General features: G+C 47.3%; 1 protein-coding gene across 2 annotated transcripts in view; it reads left to right on the top strand.

The window, feature by feature from the left end:
* The first annotated feature begins 3306 nt into the window (after positions 1-3306).
* Positions 3307-25992, top strand: part of CHST11 (carbohydrate sulfotransferase 11) — a 271589-nt gene continuing 248903 nt past the window's right edge. The window contains exon 1 of one of the 2 annotated variants that reach the window (XM_061205219.1): positions 3307-3781. In XM_061205219.1, the coding sequence (XP_061061202.1) occupies positions 3679-3781 (103 nt within the window). In that variant the 5' untranslated portion in view covers positions 3307-3678. Of the gene's footprint in view, positions 3797-25992 lie in introns of both variants that reach the window. The other variant, XM_061205218.1, reaches the window with a different exon arrangement.

Genomic DNA, 25992 nt, shown 5'->3' with positions numbered 1-25992 from the left:
TTGCTGCGCGCGAGCTTTCTCTAGTTGTGGCGAGCGGGGGCTGCTCTTTGTTGTGGTGCGTGGGCTTCTCATTGCGGTGGCTTCTCTTGTTGCGGAGCACGGGCTCTAGGGTGTGCGGGCTTCAGTAGTTGTGGCACATGGGCTTTAGTAGTTGCGGCTTGCGGGTTCTAGAACGCAGGCTCAGTAGTTGTGGCAAACGGGCTTAGTTGCTCTGTGGCATGTGGGATCTTCCTGGACCAGGGCTCGAACCTGTGTGCCCTGCATTGGCAGGTGGATTCTTAACCACTGCGCCACCAGGGAAGCCCCAGGAAGACTATTTCCCAAATGCTTTGGGCTCTCTGACTTCCTGACCTGGGTGGGATGTGGAGCAGTGGGTGAGTAGTTCTGGTTGATACATGATGAGCAGAAGTGACACGTGCTCCTTCTAGGTTGGATCACTGAATTGTTGGGGTCAGACCTGCGAGAGACCCTCTTTCCTCAGGCACTGCAACCGGCCAAGTTCTAGGTGGGGGCTGCTTCAGCCTCATCCTGTACATGGTATTCCACATGTTCAGCTCCTCTGCTGACCCACGGCAGGCATGTGGTGGAGCGAGACCTAATCCCTGGTTGTTTTAAGACACTGAAGTTAGGGGTTGTTTGTTATTGCAGCATAACCTCACCTGTCCTGACTGCTACACTTGGAAAACAAAAAACTTGATTTGAGAGGCAGCCTTCCATTTACCGCTCTTCAAAATTCAAAATATCAAATCTCCTTTCTCCTCAGTCTTATCAGTCAACACTGTCCTTTATCTGGTCGATATTTACCATGTAGCATGCATAAAAGATACAACAAAGTTTTGTTAGGATAAGAATGGAAAGAAAGCAATGACTGTACTTGTGGTTGGGAAGTTTATTACTGTGTGATGAGGAGACAAGAAATAGAACTTTTCTCTCACCCCTAAGGGGCACAGAACAACAGAATCGCAGACTACTACCACTGACCGTGACCATAGATTTTAGAGGGGATCTAATTTAACTTCCTAGCCCAAGAAGGCATCACCTCTCCATCTCAGATTTATTTTTACCTACCAGGTGCCAGTCGCTCTGCTGAGCACTAGAGAGAAACAGAGATGAATAAAACTCAGCTTAGTAGGTACAGTGACCCAGGAGGGGTTTGGACCTAGTGCTCAGAACACAGAGGAGGAAAGAGGCCACTTCTGGTGAGAAATCAGGGAAGGCTTCTTGGAAGAGGTGGTAGTTCACCTGTCAGAACCTTATCCCTCACTGTATGTTTGGGCCCATTCCTGACTGTGAGAATGCAGAAATGTATGCTGGGCATGGTTCACCATCCTTCCTCACCAGGTGGGACAACTCAACTCACCATGACCCACCAGGGATTAGGCTTCTGACCTCTCCCTTGGCCCTGAGACTTCCCAGACTGCCTTATGCGTGTCCAGGCTTTCGTCCAGGTACAGTGTGGTCTCTGCCCTGGCAGGCGAGGGACCAGTTGGGTGACCTGGGAGCAAATCCCAGCCTGCTCTATAAAACTAGGAGTTAAATGAGAGCCTGCTGTTCTAGGCCAAACACTGCAAGTGCCCATCTAGTCGTGCTCCCTGCGGGGAATCCCTGCCTTGGTCAAGGATGGGCAGGTGGGTGGGTAAGGGCAGCTCCCATCCCTGATCTCCCATGGTGGGGAATCACTGGAGAATGACTTTGTACTGGATCTTGTTCAGCTCGGCTGCCTTTAGTAAGCAGCTCATTCACAAGTGAGCGCAAATTAATACAGTACAAACCGGCTACATAAATATCGTGCTCTAATTGATTATCTTCTGTAATCAAAGGCAAGGCTGCTGACTTTGTTACTTTCCCTGCTTAGCAACTGCTGGAGGAAGACTTTGCGGGGAAGCGAACCGAGGTTGTTGAGGTGGTTTTTGCTGCATGTATCTGTTTGCAAATTGTGTCTCTGATGTATTGAGAGGAGGATAAGGCCCATTACATTCAGATTCAATAAGTATCAAATGCCTGCTGTGTGAGAGGTATAGAAAGACCCATTATCTTATTTCATCACTAATTGCGTTAATAGTAGTAAAGATCTGATAATATGCGCAAAACTTATTGTAGTCTTTACAGTAACTTTTTTTCCTGTTATATATTATTGTTGGAATTTAAATAACCCTTTAGATCTTCCATTCTAGGTAGTTTGATAAGTGGACTATAGGAACCGATTTTCTCCAGCTAGTACTAGGTAGGTGAGACAGTTGATCTCTGCACTGTTTACCTGCATCCAGTTTGACTGCTAAACAATCTAAACACATGGAACTGGAATTTTTAAGTCACTTCACTCAACACAAGAAAGCAACGCCATCTTTCCATTTACCTGCCAACGCTAAGGCGGGCTTGGTTTTTTCCAGCAGTTGGTTGTACTGGGAGGAGTGACTTAGTGGGGGCATCCTCTCCCATCCACCCTGCTAAGACTCTGCCCTTTGGAGGATTTGGAGGGAGCTCTACCCTTTGGGAAATCAGACTTCGAAAATCCACAAAACCCCTTTTTCCCTGTTGAGGTGGGGTGAGTGTCAGACTGCATAAATCTCGGGGAAAGCTCAGCTGTCTCCTGACCCCTGAGAATTACGCAGTTTTCCTAACCTTGACCTGAAGTCAGACGTCTTTAATCCCTTTCCAAAACGTCGCTCGTGGTGGGCTGTCGTTGGAAAGAAAAAACCAAACCAAACAAACAAACAAAACCCCAAAAAACAAAACAAAAAACCCCCCAAAACCGCCCTATTCTGAGACTTGGGAAAAGGGCACTCGCTCCCTGGGGGCTGGGGACAACTTCCCGGCTACCCTGCCCAGGGATTTTAAATAATCGCGTACCGCCAGACCCCTTCGCGCTTCCAGTGGCCGACCCGCAACCAGCCACCTCCCTCTTCACAGGCCGGCAGGAGGGGGTGGCAGCACCGAGGCGATTTTATTCGTATTTTTTTCCTCCCGGTTTTGTCATAGAAACGCTGACACACAACCTCCAGACTGCGGCCGGCCCGGCGCGGGACTGAGGGCTTTTGGGACCCTGCGGGAGCGCGGCGCGCACTCCGCGCTCCCCGGGAAACAGCTGGACGCGACCAAATCCCTGGTAGGGGCGGGGGGAGCGCGACGCTCCGCCCCGGCGCTCGGGTCCCTCCCTCCGCCCGGCTCTCCGCAGGCGCCCTCCCCTCGCCGGGGGCTGTGAGTTGCATTTGGTAAAACCCAGCCCCGGAATATGTGGATCTTTGGAGCGCAATGAAGTAGCCTTTGGAGAGGAGGGAGGGGGCCCGTCCGACAGCCACAGCGGCCAGAAAAGCGGCAGCGGCGGCGGCACCACCACCGCTCGACCCGCAGCCGCCCGGCCCGCGAGGAGGCAGCGGCGGCCGCTGGCGGGGGCGGAGGCGGCGGCGGAGAGGCGAGGAGGAGCCGCGGGAGGAGCAAGAGCGCGCAGCCGGCGGGTCCACGCATCTCAGCACTTCCAGAGCAACTCCGGCGCCTTCCACACCCCTGCCCGGGGCTGGGGGCTCCGAGAGCGGCCGCGAAGCCAACCCTATCCTCCCTGCGAACCCTGCCCAGCCCTGCCCTGCGCCTCCCGGGCTCCGCTCCGCGCGGCGGGTTTCCCGCTCCTGCGCTCCGGGCGCGCCTCCCGGACGCCCGGGTCCCCGCAGCCAGGACAAAGCCATGAAGCCGGGGCTGCTGGAAGTGATGAGGATGAACAGAATTTGCCGGATGGTGCTGGCCACTTGCTTGGGATCCTTTATCCTGGTTATCTTCTATTTCCAAAGTATGTTGCACCCAGGTAGGGGGCGCGTTAGCGTGGTTTTGTTGGATATTTTCTGCTCTCTCGCGCTTTTGCTCCCTCGCTCGCTCCGCCTGGCTTCTGTCTCTTCCAACCTTACCTCTTCTCTATGGGCCACCTCGGGGTTCCTTGCTGACCGAGTCCGCCCGGATACCCGAGTCGGGATGGGGAGGAGGAGGAAAGATGTGCTCTCTCTTCTTCTTCCTCCCGGCTCCAGGCTGGAGGATGAGACCCGAGGGGCGGTAGTTTTGTTTTGTTTTGTTTTCTTCTTTGTGTCTCTTGTCGGTCTGTCTGCGAGGTAGCAGGGCAAGGTAGAGGTTGTGGGAAGCTGCTGAGGGTGGAGGGTGGGTTTGAAGAGAACGAAACTCCCTCCCGGCTTCTGCCGAGGTCCGAGGATGAAAGTGGCGCCGGGAGCCAGCCGCCCGGCGCCCCAGCGCGCTGCCTCTTCCTGGTTGGGGGGCCAGGGGCGAAGGGTGCGCGCCCCGGCGAGGTTGCCAGTCTCCTCCGCGAGCTGGGGAGCCCGGGGCTAGGCTCCCACGTGTCCGGGGCTCGGCACCGCGCTGAGCAGGTGTAGGGAGAGGTTGGGTGCCCGGCACTGCCCCTCCACCAGGCTGCGGATGGGGTCCGGCGCCAGCTGTTTGCCCCGGGGTTCGGCTCCGGCTCCGCATTGACCTTGCGGCTTGTGCCCCGGGGCCTGCTCCCTCCCCGCAACCCCGCTCCCGACCCTGTGCTGGGGGACTCAGAGCTCCTGGGTCGCGCGCGCCACCGCAGTTTGGGAGGAAACTTTGGCCGGGTCCTGGGCTGACCGTCAGGTTGCATCCCCCCCCTCCTGCGTTCCGAGCCCCCCCGGGCCCGCCGGGCCGTGTGGGAATGAGCCCCCTCCCCGCAGTCCCCGGTGGCTTAGACAAGTTCCACACCTGAAATCTGGACTCGGGGAGGGACAAGGCTTGCCCCTTCCGAGGGGCGCGAAGGAAAGTTTGAGACCTGGGGAGGGAGGGACGACCTCGACCGTGGCGGCCCCGGGTTCGCAGCTCCGCTCTGGACCCCAGCAGGTAAAACCTTACAAAGAAGCTTCCGGGGCAACGGGAGTCTCCCCGTGGAGCCATGGTCCTCCACCCCAGCAGGCCCCCACTGGGCCACATCGGCTCCCAGATCCATTTTTCACGCCTCCGAGTTGCCTTTCTCAGTATAGTCACAGCAGTAACTTGCTTTTATAATTGCAAGGAGGGAGGTGCAAACACATTTCCTTCCAGGGCTGTAGGGTTGGTGTTTTCTTTTTGCCTCCCGCATTCTCCTTTAAGTGTGTATCTAACCCAGACGCAGCCCCGAATTCATCTAGCCTGCATTTGGGTCGACGGCATAAAGCTGTTCTTTCCGTCAAACAGGCAGGGCTGCCCGGTGTGGGATTCCTTGACAGCTCAGGGCAGAATGGCCCCTCTGCCCCGCTGGGCCTGGAGCAGTAGTTAAGGCGGCCACTTTGCCAAGAATATGGTCATATGGCCTGGCACTACCACATGTAACCTCAGGACACCAAGCCAGCCTTGTAAAGGGTGGCTTTTGTTTGCAGCTGGGTATTTTTAGTTTCATGTCAGCAAACTACAGCGGTGTTTGTCTCCTCACCCAAACCGGTGGTTGTGAAACTTCTAAGGGAATTTAAAAATGGACCTGGCTTCCCTGCCGGCCGCCAGGCGATGGCTGCGATGGGCAGGACCAGACAGACAGTGCCATCCCGGGCCAGACTCCCCCGGGGCGGGGGCTGGGGACTGGGTGGTGTACAAATACACTGGAGCTCCAGCAGTTTAAACAAAGGGCCGAATGATTTGGTCTAGACACTACAGATGTGTTTAGGCCACTTAAAGTTTTGCCTGGACCGAACATGCCAGGTAATTCTCTGCAGAAATGCCTGGAACAGGGATGAATATTAGTCTCCGGCAGGAATGTACTTTAACTTCTCTGTACCTGTTAGTTGTCCGGTGAGATGCTAACTAGAAAGACTGCTACTATCCATGGTTTTCATGCATCCTGGGCTTTTCTTATCCTCTGTGAGAATTAGGAAATAACCGTCTAGCCAGAGATACCAGGAAGAAATTTCCAACTTGTAATTTGCACTTTGTGAAAATTTCCAGCTCCAATTGGAACATTAAGTTGACTTGAAAGCAGTGGTGTTAGCTCCTTTCAGTCTGGCCTTTTGGAACCAGGGACAGAACCTTTTCCAAGCCTATGCTGATAAGGATCCTCTGTCTTTGATCCTCTGCTCTCAACCTTGGCTTCCCTTCCGGGTCCCACTTCCTCCCCAAAAAATAGCATTTGTTGATTATTTGTGTCTATATGAACATGTTCTTCTGATACTTTCCCCCAGTCCATAGCAAAGACTACTTTCAATACATGCTATTGAATGTAGAACTGCAGGTAATTCAATTGAAAGGTCTTCCTTATTCCTTTTTTTTTATGGCCACGCGACAGGCGTGTGGGATCTTAGTTCCCCAACCAGGGATCGAACCTGCGCCCCCTGCAGTGGAAGCGTGGAATCTTAACCAGGGGACCGCCAGGGAAGTCCCGAAAGGTTTTCCTTATTTTGAATTACATATGGTTCCATGAAAACTCCATGTCAATGTCAATGGGACATTAAAAATATGCTTTGAAATTCATATTAAACATTTACCCCCCCCCATTTTATTAAACTACACTGTTGATGACAGCTGATGCTATATCTTTTTCCTACTGCTTTGAATTTCCTTAAAAGTTAGCTGATCTTTGGTTCTCCGAAGGATTTAGGGTAATGATAGCTGATCCTTTAGCCTGGCTCTGCAGTTTCTGTTTCTCCAGATCACCCAGGGAGAGGCAGAAGGGACCACAGCATGGCACAGATTGTGTTGCTAAAAATTTGGAGCCCTCTGGCAGGAGGGCTATTTCTATTTCTATCTGAAATAGAAAAGTAGTATTCAAAAAAGAAATGGATTCCTGGCTTCGTTGATGGCTAGAGAATACCTGGAATGTGTGAGGAGGGAGAGAAAGAATAAAAGGAGACAGCTGGCGGGGTGGGGTGGGGGGTGGCACTGGCTGTCTCTCCCTCTGAGTCTAATCTAGGGTTCATTGTCTTTTGTACTTTTCTAATATATAAACTTGAGTAATTGATCTTTAATTTGGTTGGAGGGTTCAGCAGAAGTGGGCCTTGTCAGTAAAGGCAGTTTTCTTTAGAGCTTTGACACTCTTAGTTAATAGTCTTAGGGCAGGGACTGGGTTTTAGACCCCATTCTAACCACAGTGTTTGGCACAGTGCCTGGTACATAGTAGTTTCTCAATAAAATATTTGCTGGATGAATGCATGAAGTGGCTAGACTCTAGGAGACCTGCTTCTCCAGTTTCTGGGAAGGTTACATTAAACCTTGCCAAGAATACCTAGTCAGTAAGTCTGGCTCTCTAGGAGGAGTGTGGAACACCGGGGACAAGGTCTGGACACTTCTCTGCCCTCCTGGCCTCTGAGATCCCCCGAGTCATGGATCAGGTTTAAGCTCATCATGCGCCAGACAGGAGCATTCCCCATGGCCTAGATTTGCTGCCCTGAAGTGTGAGGCAGTGAGACACTGCTTGGATGTCCTGGGTACTGGGGAGGCTTGGCCTCATTTAGCCACTGACCTGTAGAAACCTATCTGCAGGGGACACCTTCTGTGGGCGTGAACCACTCCTGATGTCGGTGAGAATGGAGCTCCATGCCTGTGGTTTCTGCACAGGTTTGACTCCATCAGCGATCATGTCCTGTGAAAGTGCCTCCCGAGCATTGACGTGGCTCGCATACCTGCCGAGACCATACCTGCCCCAGATGGCTGGCCTCTGATGGAGCTGTGTCGGGCCGGGCAGAGCTGAGAGGCCGCCAGGCTGCATTTGTGCTGAGTGTGTGAAGGCAGCTCCTCTGAACCTTCCCTTTGTGTTACTCTGTAGGGTTGTGGTTTTGTTTGAAAGCTCCTGTTCATAGGAGAGAAACCTGGGGAGAAAGCCTTTTTTTCTCTCTTGCTCTTCCTCTCTCTCTTTTTTTTTTTCCTTTTGCGATATGTTTACTTTCATTGTCGCTTGGGATTTCTTTGCCTTGCTTGAATGTATTGAAAGATTATACCCTTTATTTAAAGAGTTCTTGGGTTACCCCTTTGTAGTTCACTTGATTAGATTGGATGTGAAATGCTCTTGGGTTATAATTTTAATTTAATTATAAACGTAATATGTGCTCATTTGAGAAAATTTAGGAAGTACAGAAGAAAAACAATCATCCATTAATCTATGACCCAGAGGCAATGGGTACTTTTCTTCTGTATATTATAGAATATATATATTAAAAAAATTTGAGATCACATCCTGGATTTTGTACCTTGTTTGATAGATAATATGTATTTTAGACAAATACATCATTATGGTCATTATGGTGACCAGTTATTAAGTTTAAAGACAGAAAATTTAACCACAAACTTTTAAATTTATAGAGTTGCATATACCTCTCACCTTCCATCCCCACCCCTTTGCAGGATGTCAGTCTGGTATCATGCCTTTTTTTTTTCTTTTTTCCCCCTGCATGTATTTAATTTTAAAGAATCTTTTTGCTGATACATGAAATGAATTTGGAGTTATACCAGTTCATAGGGACTGTTCTTTTATATCTGACATCTTTATCCTTTGAAAAGATGTCAAGAAGGTCTCAAATATGACACTGTTTTAAATCCTGGAAACAGCATTAAATGACTGAAAGATAAGATGTTTCTAGCATGGGGTCTCCCCTTGGTGGTTTAAATGTTTGCACCTCAATGGGGAATTTCATAGTTGCACAAAGATAAGACAGATACACTTAGGCAGTTTCCTTCCACAGTTATAGCCGCTGTCCAGGAGTCCTCATTTCGTTGCCTCTGAAATAAAAGTGGTGATTGGGCACCAGAAAAAGAGCGGTTGGGGTATTTCTGATGGCTGAGGGGTGGGAGAATCCACCCTCCAGCAGAGGCTGCTGTTTGTATTTATCTGGATGAAAAGTCATTTTGCTTATGACGAGCTCTGTGGGCAACAGCCATTTAAAAACAGGAAATCAAAGGCTTACAAGCATGGGTACCACCCTTTCCCTTAAAGCCACCAAAAGGACAAAGCTCTTCTTAATCTGGGGACGGTGAGTGGAAAGACTTTCATGAAAGTCACGGCTGCTTGTAAGGTCAGAGTCTGAGACAAAACAGAAGTTGTTTTACATACTCATTTTCACTTTTTAGTTTTTCTTCTCTTGACTTTTGAGACCCCATCTTTATCACAGGTGAAGAGGGAGGCAGTTCTGCCTCTGAGATCATTGAATAATCTGATCTGTCCATTAAAAATTCCTAGAATTTGTAATTTGATGCATCTCACACCAGATGTGATTGATCAGAAAGTGAGAGTGGAGTTGCTCGCTCTTTCTCTCTGTCTCTCCTCTACTCTGTGTGGGGTATTGTTCTAGGCACTGGGGATGCAATGAAACATTATTTTTGCCCTCATGAAACTTACATTCTAGTGGGATAGGCAGGTTTTAAGGAAATGCAGAAGTCACATAGGTGCCACGTCAGATGGTGTGAAGAGAGAAAAACAAAGCAGGGGAGATGAATGAGGGATGTGAGAGGCCAGGCTTGCAATTTAATACAGAGGTCGTTACGGGATGTCGCTGACAAGACGACTGGACCACAGAGACCGGAAGGAAGTGAAGGAGCTGACCACGTGTCCGCCCAGTCCCAGGCAGAATGTTCCGGGCAGAGAGCAGCACAGGTCTGTGCCCTGTGGCAGGACCGTGCCTGACAGGCAGCTCTGAGTGTCTGGAGCAGAGGGAGGAAGAAGCTAAGGCTAGGAGGTGGAGAGAGATTGTGTGGGCCTTGGCCGTGACTGGGGACAGGATGGGAAGCCCTGGAAGAGTTCGGGCCGAGGACTCTTGGGGGAGGGGGCACAACAGGGGTGGATGAACTGAGGCCTCTTTTTTTTTTTAAATTAATTTATTTATTTATTTTTGGCTGTGTTGGGTCTTCGTTTCTGTGCGAGGGCTTTCTCTAGTTGCGGCAAGCGGGGGCCACTCTTCATTGCGATGCGCGGGCCTTTCACTATCGCGGCCTCTCTTGTTGCGGAGCACAGGCTCCAGACGCGCACACGTTGTGGCTCACAGGCCCAGCTGCTCCGCGGCATGTGGGATCTTCCCAGACCAGGGCTCGAACCCGTGTCCCCTGTATTGGCAGGCGGATTCCTAACCACTGCGCCACCAGGGAAGCCCCGAGGCCTCTTGCTTGCTCTTCTGTGTTTATCTTCAGCAGCACTTGGGTGCACTTAGGTGAAGTGGTTACCATGTAAATCCCACTTCCCCTCCACAACGCCCCCCCACCACAAACTAGACCACCCCGTTGTCAATTTTTTAAAGTAGTAATGTACAAATCAGAAAAAAAAAAAAAAAAAAAAGATTTGACAGGAATTTTAACTGAGCCTGTGTTGGGAAATTCTTAAAATGTTCAGGGTGTGATCCACGGCATTCATAGATAAGAACAGCCATCAACAGCCCCTGACTTATGGAAGCACTCAGGAAAAGTAGAGATTGAATGGATTGATGACTTGGGAGTGAAAGACCCAGGTCCTACTGTGGGCATTCCCCTCTCTGCCTAACCCTATGAATTATTATGTTTTATCAATTCTAAAACACTCATTTGTTTTCCCACTTTTTCCTTTTTATGAAATTTGATGTGTTGTAATTGATAGTATCTTAGTACTGTGCTGACCTTTAATGGAGAGCCTTTTTTTTTCTTGGAGAAACATAACGTGGCAATGTCTTACAGTTGATGGCTTCGGACCCACCTCTGTAAATCGTGAAAGTACTTTTTGTAAACCATGGTGCACTCCATAACCTCAGTAAGGTGATGAAAAATGGCACTCAGGCTGCAACTGAGGGCCTGGAGGTACCTGATTAGCCCTGATCACCTGCTTCATACAGGCTTTGCTGGCGTGCAGGCCTTTGAGTCTTTTCTGCTGTGCCTGGGAAATTTGCACCTATTTTCAGAGCCTCAGGGCTTGCAGTTAGCATCTCTCTCTGGTTAACTGATGAGGTTGGTAAGAGTCAGAATGGGGACGTGGGAGAGTGAGTTATTTAATGTGGGACTCAAACCTGGAAGTTCACAGAGAAATAGACCTCGTGATGTTTCTTGAGGAAAATGTCACTGATGTGGATTTTTACTTTCTTTCGAGGCCACTGAACGCCCATCGCCTTCGTCATTTCTCTTCTCTAGCCCTTTTAGAAATGGGTAGTAGTTATTTGTTTACTTGTACATCTCCACATTTTGAGGAACCTCTACCAGGTTCCTCTTTATAGCCTCTAAGGTCGGCCCAGAGGTGCTTAGGAAACATTTAAAGAGTAAATAAGTGATTGGCAAAGACGTCTCTTCTGCCCCCTTGCCCACCTCACAAATATGCATACAGCCCAGAGGGAAGAGCCAGGTTGGTTTGCTGTATCCAAATAGCTTCTGGTGCGGTCTTGTTTTATTTGTCTCCCAAACCTCTTTGCTCCTGGTTTGCTAGGATTCAGTCAGGCTTCGGGGCAGGAACTAGAAAGCGGTCTAGGTATTTTAAGCAGAAAAGTATTTAATGGAGGGAATCTGGTCCTTACCAAATTGTTGGGAAGGCTGGAGACATAGGGCTGTCGGCTGGACCTCCATGAATGAGTCTCAGCTAATAATAGTAGTATATGTAATAACATATAGGCAAACATATATTGGCACGGCTGCTCAAAAAAACTGACCCACTAAGTGTGCTACCACCTCTGAGACTGTCTTTGGAACTACTGAATCCAAGAACAAACTAATGACACTGAGAACCTGGGATCAGAAAGCTCAATTCCAGAATCGGGGTGCTTCCCCACTGCAGCCACCTCTCGACACCCAGAAAGCCAGAGAGTGGTGCCTTCCATGCTGTTGTAGAAAAAACCCTCACATCCCCGTCACCGGGAGGGTGAAAACAACCCAAAAGGCAGGAAGGTGGCCTCTTTCTAAATCTGAAGTGAGTGCTTCTATTTGGGGGAGTCAGACTCACATTCAGAACCCTAGCTTCAAGGAAGCCTGGGAAACACAGCTTTTAAATCAATAGCCTCTGCGGTATAGAAAGACCTTCTAGAAGGGGGTGGAATGGATGGTGAGCCGACATCCAGAGTACTCACCACACCCTATTGGTAAAACATATGTGAGCAGCCATCCCCCACATATTTTGTTTATAGCAAGCGTATACATATCACTCCCATTATCTAAATATGTAGGATAAGGATATTTATAAGTTTCTGACAATAGTGATCGTAAATCCACATGTTCATTACCATCTGGGAAATTCTGTTATCTAACTCCCAGTCAACTCCAAGTCTCTCATCCTTTTTGCCTTGTGATATTGGCATACAAGACTCTGGGAGAGAGAGGAATGCCATTTTCCCGTGTGCGTGCATTATGAGTATTATCTCCAAGCTGCAGTTTCTTTCTTTCTTTCTTTTCTTTTTTAATTTGGCCACGCCGAGCGGCTTGTGGGATCTTAGTTCCCTGATCAGGGATTGAACCTGCGCCCCGGCAGTGAAAGCACTGCGTCGTAACCACTGGACTGCCAGGGAATGCCCTCCAGGCTGTAGTTTCTTGACTGGGATCTCTTTAAGCCTCTATTCCATTTTATGAGGATTAGTTTAGGTGAAAGTAGATAATATAATCTGTAAATCTACTTACGATTCAGTTGTAAATGGTGATCCATCGAAATATGCTGAGAGCAGTGGGGTGACTGAGTTCCTTTGTCCTTCCTCCGTCTCCCTCCTCAGGATGCCTGAGTTTTATAAATGGCATGTAACTTGGTATGACAGGTTAGATGGGGGTGTTTGTTTTGATTAACATTTAACATGAATTCATATTTTTAACATTAAATTTCTTTTTCTAGAGTCAATGAAAATGGAAGGCCTGATGTTTCCTTCCCAGGCCCCTTTGCGCTAGATCGAATGTCCACTGGACTTTGGGACCCCAGGTGTAAACTGGTCTTGAATAAAGTTGCTGATTGTCAGACCTGCCACAGTCAAGTTTGGGTAAAAGTACAGTGTTCACCCGGAGCTTGTTCTGGCAGTGGTGAGTCCGAGTTCGGCTTTGGATACATAGTATGGGCAGGAATGATATTTCCAATATCACTGGAGTTCAGGTCCCACTCAGATAGGTATGGATAGAAATAAAGAAACTCGGTAATGTAAGCGTTGAAATCCTAATCAATCTCTGGCTTGAGTGCTTATCTTAAAAGCCTTGTGAAAAAAACCCACAAAGGCAACACCAGTGCAATAGGCTGGTGGATGGGTTTCTGTTAGAAACTGTTAACTTCACAGGATCCCAGAAGAGGGAAAACACAAAGGCCCCTCTAAGGTAGTGTTGTAACACTTTACATTTCTTAACAGTAGACATATTTTACCTTCAATACTATTGTTCGTGATCGTTCACTATGGTGGAAAAAAGCACAGAATTTGCAGCCCAGGACCAGCATTCAGGCCCTGGCTATCCACTGTATCCATTCGACATCACTCAAGGTATTTTTGTTGAATGCTTGTTAAGAGTTAGGCTCTGTGCTCGGTGCTGGAGATACAGCAGGGACCCAAACAGACATGGTTCATGTCCTCATGGTACCTTCAATGGACGGAGACATAAACAAATGCATGTTTAAACCATAGAGTGTGTTTGATGGTGACAAGTGCTGCAGAGAAAAAATAAAGCCGGGAAGGAGGATGTGACATGGAAGCAGGGAGGGGACTGCACTTTTAAATGGAGGGGTCAGGGAAGGCTCCCTGAGAAGGGGGTTTTAAGGTCGAAGGAGATGAGGGTATAAGGGGGATGAGCTGATAAAGAAATTCAGATATTTATTGGGTATTATTTCCTGGAGGCTGACATGGGTCAGGTGCTTAACATGTATTATTCCTTACAGGAATCTTACAAGGTTCACCTATTATAATCACCATTTTACAAGGCGAGGTGGGGAGACTGAGGTCACACAGAGAGGAACTGATGACACGAGAGTTAAACCATGGCTGTCTGACTGTTGCTCTGAATGTCTAGTAGGGGCTCTCAGTTGGGGGCTCCCCCCTGCCCCCCACATTTGGAAATGTGTCTTGCCGTGCTTGTTTGTCCCAAGGATTGAGGACATCAATTTAGTGGGCAGGGCCAAGGATGCTAGACATTTCGCACAGGGTAGGATCTTTGTGCCCATCAGATAGTCATGCTAACCAAGGGCCAATGATACTCATCCTGGAGAAATACCTCAAGACCCTACACGTTTCAGCGACATCTGGTGTAGTACCTGGCCATACTCGATGACTTGGGAGGGTGCCCGGCTTATTGTAGGGGCTTAATAATTGATTGAATACAAGTCACAAACGCAAGAGATTTGCTCTCCTCGTTTGCCAAGGGAAGGTAGTAATATTATCTCTTCCGCGGTAGTGGTGAGGATTAAATGAGAAATGAGATGTGAAAATACATTGAAAATGGACGCAAAAACAGTGTATGCATATTGTTAAAATAAATGCACTGTGTTTCCTCATTCCAAGATTTTAATCTTTGTGTTGACAACAACGCTGTTGTGTTTCATTCTGCTGGAATCCTGAGCAAAATGTGTAATGTTTATCCATTTCGTGGGTGTGACCTACCCTGTGAGGTTTACCAAAAGGGTCCTCTGTCTAGACTCCTATGATATCGTCTTTCTGGATGCCCTGACCCTCCGTCTGCTGTGCTGTCGCACCTCCCATGCCAAGGCCAAAGCTTAGCTGTGCCTCTGTGTAGTGTTTTGCAAAAGCTGAGTTTACCTGGTGAAAAATCAGCTTGCGGTTCCATGCTGAATGCAAAGGACATAGGTTTTCCCCCCAATTATGCACATAAATTACCCCTCAGGTTCTCGTTAGCTTTAAGAAGTGACACTTGAAAAAGTACAACACAGGGCACCCGTCAGTGCCATTTCTGCAGCGGAGCTCTGAGGAGGATGAAAGTCGTTTCAGAAGAATAGCCATTGAGGAACGGCAGCCCTTACAGGAGCCGTGGTTGGGTGCATTGCACAGGCCAGGACCGATTGGCCTTGGTCTCCACATTCGAGCCTGTGGTGTGCGGAGGAGGACTTTCTGAGTTCTTCTTGCACAGGGGCCAGTCACCCCCCCCCTGTTAACTGCAGGCCTGGTGGGGCTTCCTCTGCTGGCTGGCACTCGTAGCAGGGGCAGAGGCCCATTTCTGCCCGTCATCACCAGAGCAGGTACTGAAATTTAGTCGAAAGACTGTAATCCTGATCTGCGCGAGGCCCAGGGTTCTTCAGCCTGAGACAAAGGGCCTATCTGATGCTCTTCCACTCCGCCTCTGGCCCCTCAGACAGTTCCTGCTGGGCTTAGTGCTTAAGGGAGGGTGGGAGTCTGTCAGTGCTCCCAGTTCTTTACAAGAACTTTATCTTTTTAAGCACGTGGCGCTCCGGATGAACTTCCCACCTCATCTAACTGATTTAGACCAGTGGTTCTCAACCGGGGACAGTTTTGCTCCCTTCTCCTCCCCAGCGCAGGGACATTCGGCAGTGTCTGGAGACAATTTGGTTGTCACAGCTGGGGAGGTGGGTCCTACTGGCATCTAGTGGGTAGAGGCCAGGGATGCTGCTAAACATCCTATAACACACAGCGCAGCCTCCCACAAGGAATACTCCAGCCCAAAATATCAGTAGTTGGGAAATCCTTATTTAGATTCCGTATGTTGCTGATGCTTTACTAAAAATAACACTAATGGGATGATCACTTAGTGATACTATGTATCAGACAGTATGCCAACTGCTGTACTTGGATAATCACATTTACTCTTCACCACAACCTGGTGAGATGGGCGTTTACCAATCCCATTGTACAGATGAGGAAACTGAGGCTTCGAGAGGTTAAGAAGCTTGCCTGAGGTCGTAGAGCTGGAAAGTTGGGACAAGATCCTGGCTTAGGTCTAACTGACACTGGAGACTGTTCTCTTCACCTCACCAGTGTATCTCATCTACATGTTCTTGGTTTTAGCTAATTAGGTCAAGAAGTAATTATTTTATAAGGGCCTTAAGCACAGCTGTAGATTCTCTGTGGGGCATTCAGTGATAGCCCCTTCTCTTCTTACCTATACTCTATCCTGGGTGAGCACATCCCCTCTTGGGGCCAGTGCTATCACCTGTGTTCAGATGACACTCACCTCTCTTCAACTTGGTTGTGTCTTGAGGTAAAATTCCAGTTCATATGTTACCTCCTGTGTGAAACCAACATCCATCTCCTCTTGGCCAGGTAAGCGGATGGGTGTCCTTGCCCTCTGTCTCAGGGTACTTCCTATGTGCACGCCTCTGTCATTATGTGCGCTGGTGTATTGGCTCGTCAAGAGCAGGCCGTGTCTTGTGTGCCACAGTATCCCAGCACCTAGAATAGAGCCTGGTAATAGTAGTTGTCTTACTCTGTTTGGGCTGCTGCAACAAAATCCCACAGACTGGGTGGCTTATAAACAACAGACGTTTGACCTCTCATTGTATCTCCACAGGGCGGAAGGGGTGAGGGAGCAGTCTGGGGCCTCTTTTTGAAGGGCACTAATCCCATTCATGACAGCTCTGCCCTCATGACCTAACCACCTCCTGAAGGCCACGCCTCCTAATATTATCACCTTGGGCATTAGGTTTTCACAGTATGAATTTTGGGGGGACACAAACATTTAGACCATAGCAGTAGTCACTTAGTAAATATTGATTGAAAGGATGAATACATTGATAGTAATTGGTGGCCAAGAAGAAAATCCTTTATTGGGATGGCAGGTATGGAATTCTCAGCAATTTCACTGCTGATTTGATTTCCAGTTTGATTCTACAATGAGCTGCCAGGTAAGAGAGCAAAGAGCAAATCACTTAACACCCTGGTTAGATGTAGACAGCCAAAAAGTGAACAGTTCTCAGAGATACGGTTATTATAACGCTGTAAGCAGTGTGTGCCAGGATCTGCAGATTCAGCTCGGAGTACCCTGCTAGGGCAGCGCTGCCCAATAGAAGATGCTGTTAGCTGCATATGTCACTCTAAACTTTCTAGTAGTTGCATTAAAAAGGTAAGAAGTAACAGGTGAAATTAATATCTAAAGTAGTATTGGGACTTCCCTGGTGGCGCAGTGGTTAGGAATCCGCCCGCCAATGCAGGGGACACTGGATCGATTGCTGGTCTGGGAAGATCCCACGTGCCGCGGAGCAACCAAGCCCGCGCGCCATGACTACTGAGCCTGCGCTCTAGAGCCTGTGCGCCGCAGCAAGAGAAGCCACCGCAATGAGAAGACCACGCACCGCAATGAAGACCCAATGCAGCCATAAACAAGCAAACAAAGTAGTATTTTAAGAGGCAATACATATTAAAAATCATTGAGATATTTTGCATTTCTTTTTTTGTACCAAGTCTTCAGAAACTCAGTGTATATTTTACATTTACAGCACATCTCAATTCAGATTCACCACATTTCAAGTGCTGCATACTGAATAGTGCAGCTCTGAAGTGTTGGAGAACTTTCTATGCAATGGATTTAAGTTTTTTTGTTTACGTTTTTCTCTTTTTTTTTGCCCCTTCCCCCCTTTTTTAAGGGGATGTTTTCCTTCCTGGGTTTAAGCTGTACCCTTTGGGAAGACTATTGATTCTCTTAGGACTCTAGGTGTTAAATAAGAGATACACGTTGTGGAGTCGCATATGTATAGCTGAAGTAATTTCAGGCCTCTAAGGCATCTTCAAAGTCTTGTTAGCTAATCAATCGCCATCTGAAGCTTGACTGTCCTAATGAGAGCCTAACAAACTCTGTAACCTAGAGAGAGAGTCTGTCAACTTCATTCTACAGATGAAGTAGTGGAAACTCAGAGGGGTTCAGGGAACTGCTTAAATTTGGTTTAAAATGGGTTCTAAAGCAAACGTTTGCGTGCAGAGACTGGTCCAAGGAAGAGTCATTCTATCGAGGTGGACAGAAGCACACATGATTAACTGTCTGATGGGGCCAAATGTGATTGGGGTTACAAAGAGAGAGAGAAACAGCTAAGGAAGGGAGGGGTGATTGATTTAGAGAGGGGTGTTGAGGAAGACTTCACAGGAGGGGTGATGTTTCTGCACTGGGCCCTGGAGGATGACTGGAGATTTGCTGGGGGGATTTAAGAGGAGAGAACGGACACTTCAGGTGAGGGTACCTGCCAGAACCAGGGTGGGGTGGGAAGGAGAGCGATGTCTGGGGACACAAGAAGCTCCAGGCTGGAGAGGTGGGTGGGCCACCAACCTGGAGGGCTCTGAAGTTTGAATTTTATTCTTGGGACCCGGGAGCTATAGAAGGTTTAGGGTCTCCTGTTTTTCAGATGATGAAATTTAAGTTCAATTGAATGAAACTCTCTTCTTTGAAGAAATGTCTATTTAGGTCTTCCGCCCGTTTTTCGATTGGGTTGTTTGAATGAAGCTCTCGTTTCATTAGAGGGGCAGAGGTTTTCAACTCACTTTCTCAAAGTGAACTTGGAGCCATTTTGAAAGAGTTTCTATTATTATTATTTAATGGGGGAGGGGTGGAAGAAGATTATTCATGAATGTCTAAAGTGCAAAGTAAGTAATAGCTTAAAAGCGCTCTGGGACGGGATTGAAAACTCTGCTGTTTGCATTGCTCCTGCCGAAATCAGAGGCCACGGAGGTTACGTTTCAGTCTCTCAGTTAGTTGCTAATGGTGCCCTGCGTTCACCCTGGGAGGGCCCTGGGAGAAGTGGCAGGAGAAAGGGAAAGTGTGTAAATAGTTGCAGGGCGGAGAATTTCTTGCTTCAGTGTGGGCTCTTGGGTCTGTCTGGGGTCGTCAGGTTGCGGCTGTGGGCTGCCCCGGAGGTGAGCAGTGTAGGCTGGACCGAAGTCAGACCCTTCCTCCTGGGAACCAAGACCCCAGGCTTTAAGGCCCCGTAGAGGCTCGCCCTGTGCGCTGTGTGTGGGGTCTGATCTCTTTGTCTCCCTGAAAGATGCTGCCCTGTGTAATCTTCATATCAAAAGGCCGCCTCTTTTGAGTCCCCACTCCTGGGCTGTGGGAGAGAGGATGGGTTAACTGTAGAGCTCTTGCACCACAGAAGAAGCCATCTCTCGCTTTCAGAATCACTTCTGGGGGTCATTGTGCTTGGTAGAAAACTGAGGGCCCCCTTCATTTTCTCTGCTAGCCAGTGGCACTTGACATCCATTGGTAAATATCCTCAGAGCTGGTTTCCTCATTGGGGTATCTCATCACCTTTGATCTCCTTTTTTTCCCCATAAAATAACAACCCACAGGGAGAACTCTCCCAAGTGCTTAATTAAAAAAAAAAAAAGAAAGAAAAAGCAATACAGTGTCATTACAGACGTGCAGCACTTTTTAAGGGGGCGTGTGGCTGTGCAAGCTACAGTGGTTTTGGGATTTACACTTGCAAACTTGTAAGGATTTAGGGATTAGGGATTGGAAGGTCTAATTAGACAGTACTTATTATTGGGAGTCTATGCCAAAGTACTGGAATAGAGATTATTTTGAAAATGGAAGAGGTAGGTCATGAATCTTTTTAAGAGCCAAGGTTTTACGGTATGTAGGGCTCTCTGTATAATTTTGCTGTTCAAAAATAGAAGTACAGGTTTGAAATCAGAAACTGAACAGGCAGTTTTTTAGTCACCTGTAATAAAACAGCTTTTATTGGGAGAGTGTGGGCCATCCCATGAAAGACAATTATGTGCTTAAAAATATTAACTAGTAATGGTGGCCTTGCTCATTTTAGGATAATACATTTAATTCAGGAGGGGAGTGGTTCAGGGTTCTTTTCTACAGGATTCTGGAAAGAATTCTTTTGAGGCTTGTGCAGACTTTTGTTTCCTGTGTCTGTAAAAGCAAATTGAGAATTTAAAAATAAATATAGGTCTGATAGCAAGTGCCTTCCTGAAAGTGGGATTCAAGCAACGTGAAGGATGTTGTCATTGGAAAGTCACAGCGACATTCCTCCTTTATTTTAATAGGAAATAAAAGAGCCATGAATTCAGAGCACTGAGTTCTCAGCATGTAAGCCTTGGCTGTCATAGCTGAGGATTTGATTTGTTCTAAAACAAGGGTAACCCTGACTGGAAGAGGAGGTGCAGTTAAGTAGAAAGGGCATTGGGTGAGGGGTCAGGAAACAAGGGTCCTGGTCCTGGTTCTTCCACTTCCTTCTGGGGACCCTCTCACCTGTTACTAACGGATGTCAACGTTGGCAGTTTTTAAACTGCTGCTTCAATCCCAGAGGGTCCAGAGCAGATAACTTAATGTCAAGGAGGGTTCCAGAACCCCACTCTTCTCAGAGTGGCTCTGTGCCTGTTTTATATTTTGGGGTTCTGAGTAAAATTTTGTTAGAAGAAAGTGTTTCAAGGCTAAAACCATCAACAACTTTGCAGTTGACTGCTGAGGCTATTTCTAAGACTGTTTCTCCCAACTCAGATTTTATTCTGTTAGCAATTCTCAAAATTGATACGCATTTACAGTTAAATCTCAGTTGAAGTGAATAATTACTGTTAATCCAGTATGAACAGGCTGACATCTCTTCACCCCTCCATCCTTCACTCAAACATTTATTGACCAAACATTCATCTGACTACAGAGACAAATCTAAATAAGACTTAGTTCCTGCATTCAGATAACTTGCAATTTAGCGAGTGGTGACAGACCCATAATTGTGAGCTGTAAAGCTTTGTAATAACGGCTCTGGGCCTCTAGAAAAAGAGGAGTAATTAGTTTAGGGGAGGTCAGGGAACTTCACAGAGGAAGAACATTTGAGCTGGACTGCAGTCATTCATTCAGTTATTCAACAAGCATTTATTGAATGCCTTCCGTGTGTGCCAGGACCCTACCAAGTGCTAAGGAAACAGCAGGGGATGAAACAGACAAGATCCCTGTCTCAATGGAGCTGACATTTCTTGGCATACAATCTGTCAAGTGGCAAGGTTGGCAACACCTCTGGCTCCTTTCCATCATCACCCCACCCCTGCCCTGCAATATCAAAGTAAAGCAATGGTTTGTATATATATATATTTTTTTCTTTTTTTCAGATTATAAACTTAATTCAGGCATATTATGGAGAATTTTGAAAAAAATGAAACCCACTTCCAAAAATGTCACCGCTGATCCTACCGCCCAGGAAGGATCTCTGTTAACCTCTAGTCTGTTTTTCTATGCATCCATACAAATGCATATATTTATGCATCTATACAAATATGTGTATTTGTATAGATGCATAGAAATTATCATGCATATATTACAGTGTGTCTTGCTTTTGCTGCTTTGTACTGAATCATAGGCATTTTTCTCATGTCATCCAATTTTCTTTGAAAACACTGTAATATTCCATCATATGGATGTCATAGTATTCCATTGTATGGATATGTCATCATATGGATGTAATTTAGTCATTCTCTTTTGTTGAACATTTTTGAAAATGATTTTCCCTCTTAAAAAATTGCCACAGTACACCTTTCTGTACCTAAACCTTTGTCTGAGTTTCTTAATGTCTCTTTGAAATAAATTTTCAGAAGGGGAATGCACAGGTTATAAACTATCGAAGGCTCTTGATTGGTGTGGCCAGAGTGTTATCTAGATGGTTGTATCTATTTATGTTCCAACTGTCGGTCGTACTGATGGCAGCCAGTTTGGTTTGGCTGCTGTCCAGATTCCTAACAGAACCTCCCTCAAACTCAGCATGGATGGTCTTGTTTAGTTTTTGGTCCATACTAGATAGCAGGCTTCCAGAGAGCACCAAGTGAGTCCCCAGTGCCTGCCCTGTCACAGACTTGCAATAAAATGAAGGTTTGTTGAATACATGCTTTTGTGTCTGAGCGAGTGAGCCACAAAGGGTAGGAGGGAAGTTTCACTTGACAGCTGGGAAGAGAAGAGAACTCCCGTCCTTGTCCCAAAGCACCTTATCAATGGACTTTCAGGAAGAGGGAAACCCATCAGTACACAAGTGCTTATCAGAAAGCCACCTCCACAATCTCCATGCATGTCCGAGAGGCCTGTAGATCATCCACAGGGTTGAAATTCACTTAAAAGATATGTGTTGATTGCTGACTCCTTGGGCGTCCTTTATCTTTGTTAAATCACTTAGTCATCTCAACAGCCTGGTGAAGGTAGCCCTCACTTTTAGGTGGGACTCAGAGAAGTTCTGTAAGTAACTTAAGGTAACACAGCACTATGGTCTAAATATTTGTGTCCTCTCAAAATTCGTATGTTGAAATCCTAACTCCCAAAGGTGATGGTATCAGGAGGAGGGAACTTGGGAGGTGCTTTGGTCATGAGGGTGGAGCCCTCAGGAATGGGATTAGTGCCTTATAAAAGAGGCTCCAGGGAGCTCCCAGCCCCTTCCACCAGGTACGGGCACAGAGAGAAGGTGCCAGCAATGAAGCAGGAAGATCACGCTGGCACCCTGATCTTGGATTTCCAGCCTCCAGAACTGCGCAAAATTGATTTTCTGTTGTTTATGAGCCCCCCAGTCTGCGGGATTTTGTTGCGGCTGCCGGAAGACACACAGCTGGTAAGTGGTAGAGCTGGGATTCCCAGGTCTGTTGGACTTCAGATGCTCTTAACTTCTGTGTGCAAACATGGGCTAGTGTCTGTGTGAAAACCTCCTTTCTGTGATTGAGGAGGAAAAATGGATAGCAGGGCGATCCCTGAGCTGGAGGGAAAATGGACAACTGCTCAACGGTTGATAAGACATAATAATAGCTCTAGGAGGCATTGTGCACTCAATGGTCCTCAACCAACGTGAAGAAGGAATTCAGATGAGAGGCTGTTTGTGTAGTGACCAGGACCTAGGTATTGTGACACCGTGGAGCCATTCTTTACACGCCTTGTGCCATTCCCAGAAGGGTGACAGTTAGCAGTGCCCTGAGAAGGAAGCCTCTTCCTGGGAAGCTGTGCCTTGATGCTCTCAGGGTTGGGGGATCAGGCTCCCCTAAACAGGAAGCAGGAGTAGAGGGGGTGGGGAGAGAAAACCAAAACCAAACCCAGCTCATGACTATGTTTTTCCTTTTGCAAAAGTGAAAGAGACACACACACACACACCCCCCCCCCTGATGGGGGTTTCCTGTGTGCTCTCTGCATTGCCTCTGCCTTCAAAGGGGAGGCCTGGATATATTTAATCATTCTCTTTTCTTGGGTATTTTAAAACAAGATTTTCCCTTTAAGAAAAAAGCCACAATAATCATTTTTATACGTCCATCTTTGTATTATTTCTTTGAAACAAGAATGGAAAGTAACTTATTCTTGATATTAGAGTGAGACTGGATATAAGCCACTCTGGTGGCAGCAGCAAGGGGTGTTTTAGGGCAAACTGTAGCCGCCCCCATAATTTCCACCAGCCTGCACTGGATCGCCCCAAAATACACACTAAGGAAAAATGCAATGTCTGCTATGCAGATGTAGTACCTGGCACCTCTCTTCCTCGAGACAGTCTCCCCAAAGCCTTTTCATCTCTGAACTCTGGAGTCATCACCATCCCCCTTCCCATATTCTCTTTACACACACCCTGACTCTCCATCAACCTAGCGCTGTGGTAGATAGTGGATGAGGGGAAGTGAGATGAGTCTAAAATAGCTGGCTATTAGGTTTCCTGTTAAATAGGATGTGGTCAATTAACTTCGGTTATCTGTGTGTCTAGTTCAGGCCCTCCTGCAACAGCGGGTGTACAGAGGGCCCCAGAGCGTCCTGCCTGGGCTAAAAGCAATTTAAGAAGCACAGGGATCCAGTAGCCACCTTGAGAAAAGCCACTGTGATTTAGCTCTTTGGGAGATGAAGGCGATGTTCCCTGTAGCTGTCAGCAGTAGCAGGCAATTTCAAGAGCTCCAGGAGGTGGCTGGAATCATCTAGTCTCTGGTCGTTTTGGGGCTCTTGACATGGTCTGGTTCCTAATGCACAGTGGGAGAGGCCGTGAACTGGACCCTCTGTTCCAGGAGGTTATTGGAGGGAGGTTTTTTTCAAACTGTAAATGACCACATGGAGGGAGGAGGGTGAGTGCCTGGGGGTGAGGAATGTTCAAGGGCCCGTTTCAGAAAATTTATCTGTCTTTATGGCATTTCCAAACTTGCCTCAGATATCTGAGGAAGTCTTAAGGGATTGGTCAGGAGTCTTTTTTTTTTTTTTTTTTAATTTTTATTGAAATATAGTTGATTTACAGTGTTGTGTTAGTTTCAGGTGTACAGCAAAGTGATTCAGTTATACATATGCATATGTATATATATATTCTTTATATATATGATACATATATATTCCTTTTAGCATTCTTTTCCATTATAGGTTATTACAAGATATTGAGTAGAGTTCCCTGTGCTATACAGTAGGTCCTTGTTGTTCATCTATTTTATATTTAGTAACGTGTATATTTTAATCCCAAACTCCTAATTTATCCCCCCCGCCCTTTCCTCTTTGGTAACTGTAAATTTGTTTTCTATGTCTGTGAGTCTATTTCTGTTTTGTAAATAAGTTCATTTATATTGTTTTTTTTAGATTCCACATAAGCAATATCATATGATATTTGTCTTTCTTTGTCTGACTTACTTCACTTAGTATGATATTCTCTAGGTCCATCCATGTTGCTGCGGATTTTTTTTATGACTGAGTAATATTCCATTGTGTATATATATATGGGTCAGGAGTCTTTTAGATGCAAATCTTCTTCCTCCTAACCCCAGTCAAATTGGTTCAAGCCAAAAAGAGACTTTGTTTTGGCTTAGGGAACTGAGCGTCAGTAGGGCAGGATTCAGGGACTCTAGGATCTGGTCTTTTATGCCTTATCTCTCCTTGTGGTGGCAGGATAGCTGTCTGCACTTCCAGCCTCCATCCCATCCTCTCAGCAATCCCAGTACAAAGAAAGGGTACTTCTCTTTCCCACTAGTTTCCACAGAAGTCCTGGAATAGAAACTCCATGAGGGCAAGGCTTTTTTTTTTAAAATAAATTTATTTATTTGTTTATTTATTTTTGGCTGCGTTGGGTCTTCGTTGCTGCACGCAGTCTTTCTCTAGTTGCGGCGAGCGGGGGCTACTCTTCCTTGAGGTGCGCGGGCTTCTCATTGCGGTGGCTTCTCTTGTTGTGGAGCATGGGCTCTAGGTGCGCGGGCTTCAGTAGTTCTGGCACACGGGCTCAGTAGTTGTGGCTCACAGGCTCTAGAGCGCAGGCTCAGTAGTTGTGGCACACGAGCTTAGTTGTTCCATGGCATGTGGGATCTTCCCGGACCAGGGCTCGATCCCATGTCCCCTGCATTGGCAGGCGGATTCTTAACCACTGCGCCACCAGGGAAGTCCAGGGATTTTTATATTTTGTTTACTGTCACATCCCCAGCTCCTAGAACAATGCTAGGCTTAATATGTGTTCAATGAATAAATCTCTTTGGTGTTGCTGGGGTCAGATGTCTAGTCCAAGAGTTGGGCTGGGAGTGGGGGAGGATGGATCCCAAAGCAAACTGGGGGTGCTGATCCCCAAGATGGGGCATTGGATGCTAGACAGAAATCACCCAGTGTTTGAGTTGAGTTGTACCAAGGCTATCAGGCCCATATGAGAGCACTGGGGGAGCCACCTAGCAAAACCAAGGTGACTACTGAGTATAAGCTTAATAACCGGGCCAGCAGGAATTCTAGCCAGATCCTGGAATCCTCTAACTTCGTGATGCCCTGATGGAAGAGTTCAGGTAAGAGCTTCCAAGACTTATCTTGCAACAGAAATAGGAGGCTTGGAATTGGCCGTTGAAACCTTCTTGAAGGTTTCCATGGCCAATGGGGACTCCGCCCTTTCTGGCCTTCACCTCACCCCAGAGGGTGGACACAGCACATCTAACACCCAGGGTCGTTCGGCTTCTGTGCAGCTGTGACAACAGTAAAATGACTGAGTTTCCATTTTCCCTGCAAAGGGCAGACCGACACAGGCTCCTCTTCGTGTTCCCATCCATTGTCAGACTTGGGAGCCGGGTCACGGGGAGCCTTGAATTCAGGTCCAGAGGTTGGTCTTTAACGTTGCACAGCGGTTTTCTGATCAGCGGGGCTCATCGTAGCGCTTGAGCTGAAAATGGAAACAGTGGGAGAATGAAAAGGCCTCTGACCACAAACTTCCTGCTGGCCGCCTTCCTCCTCCACGCGGGGTGCTCCTCGGGTTGTAATTACTGACACGCCGTTTTTAGGTGGCGCGGCGAT

This window comes from Eubalaena glacialis, chromosome 11 (genome assembly GCF_028564815.1).
Source record: "Eubalaena glacialis isolate mEubGla1 chromosome 11, mEubGla1.1.hap2.+ XY, whole genome shotgun sequence".
Taxonomy (NCBI): domain Eukaryota; kingdom Metazoa; phylum Chordata; class Mammalia; order Artiodactyla; family Balaenidae; genus Eubalaena; species Eubalaena glacialis.
This window is presented reverse-complemented; position numbering and strand designations above follow the sequence as displayed.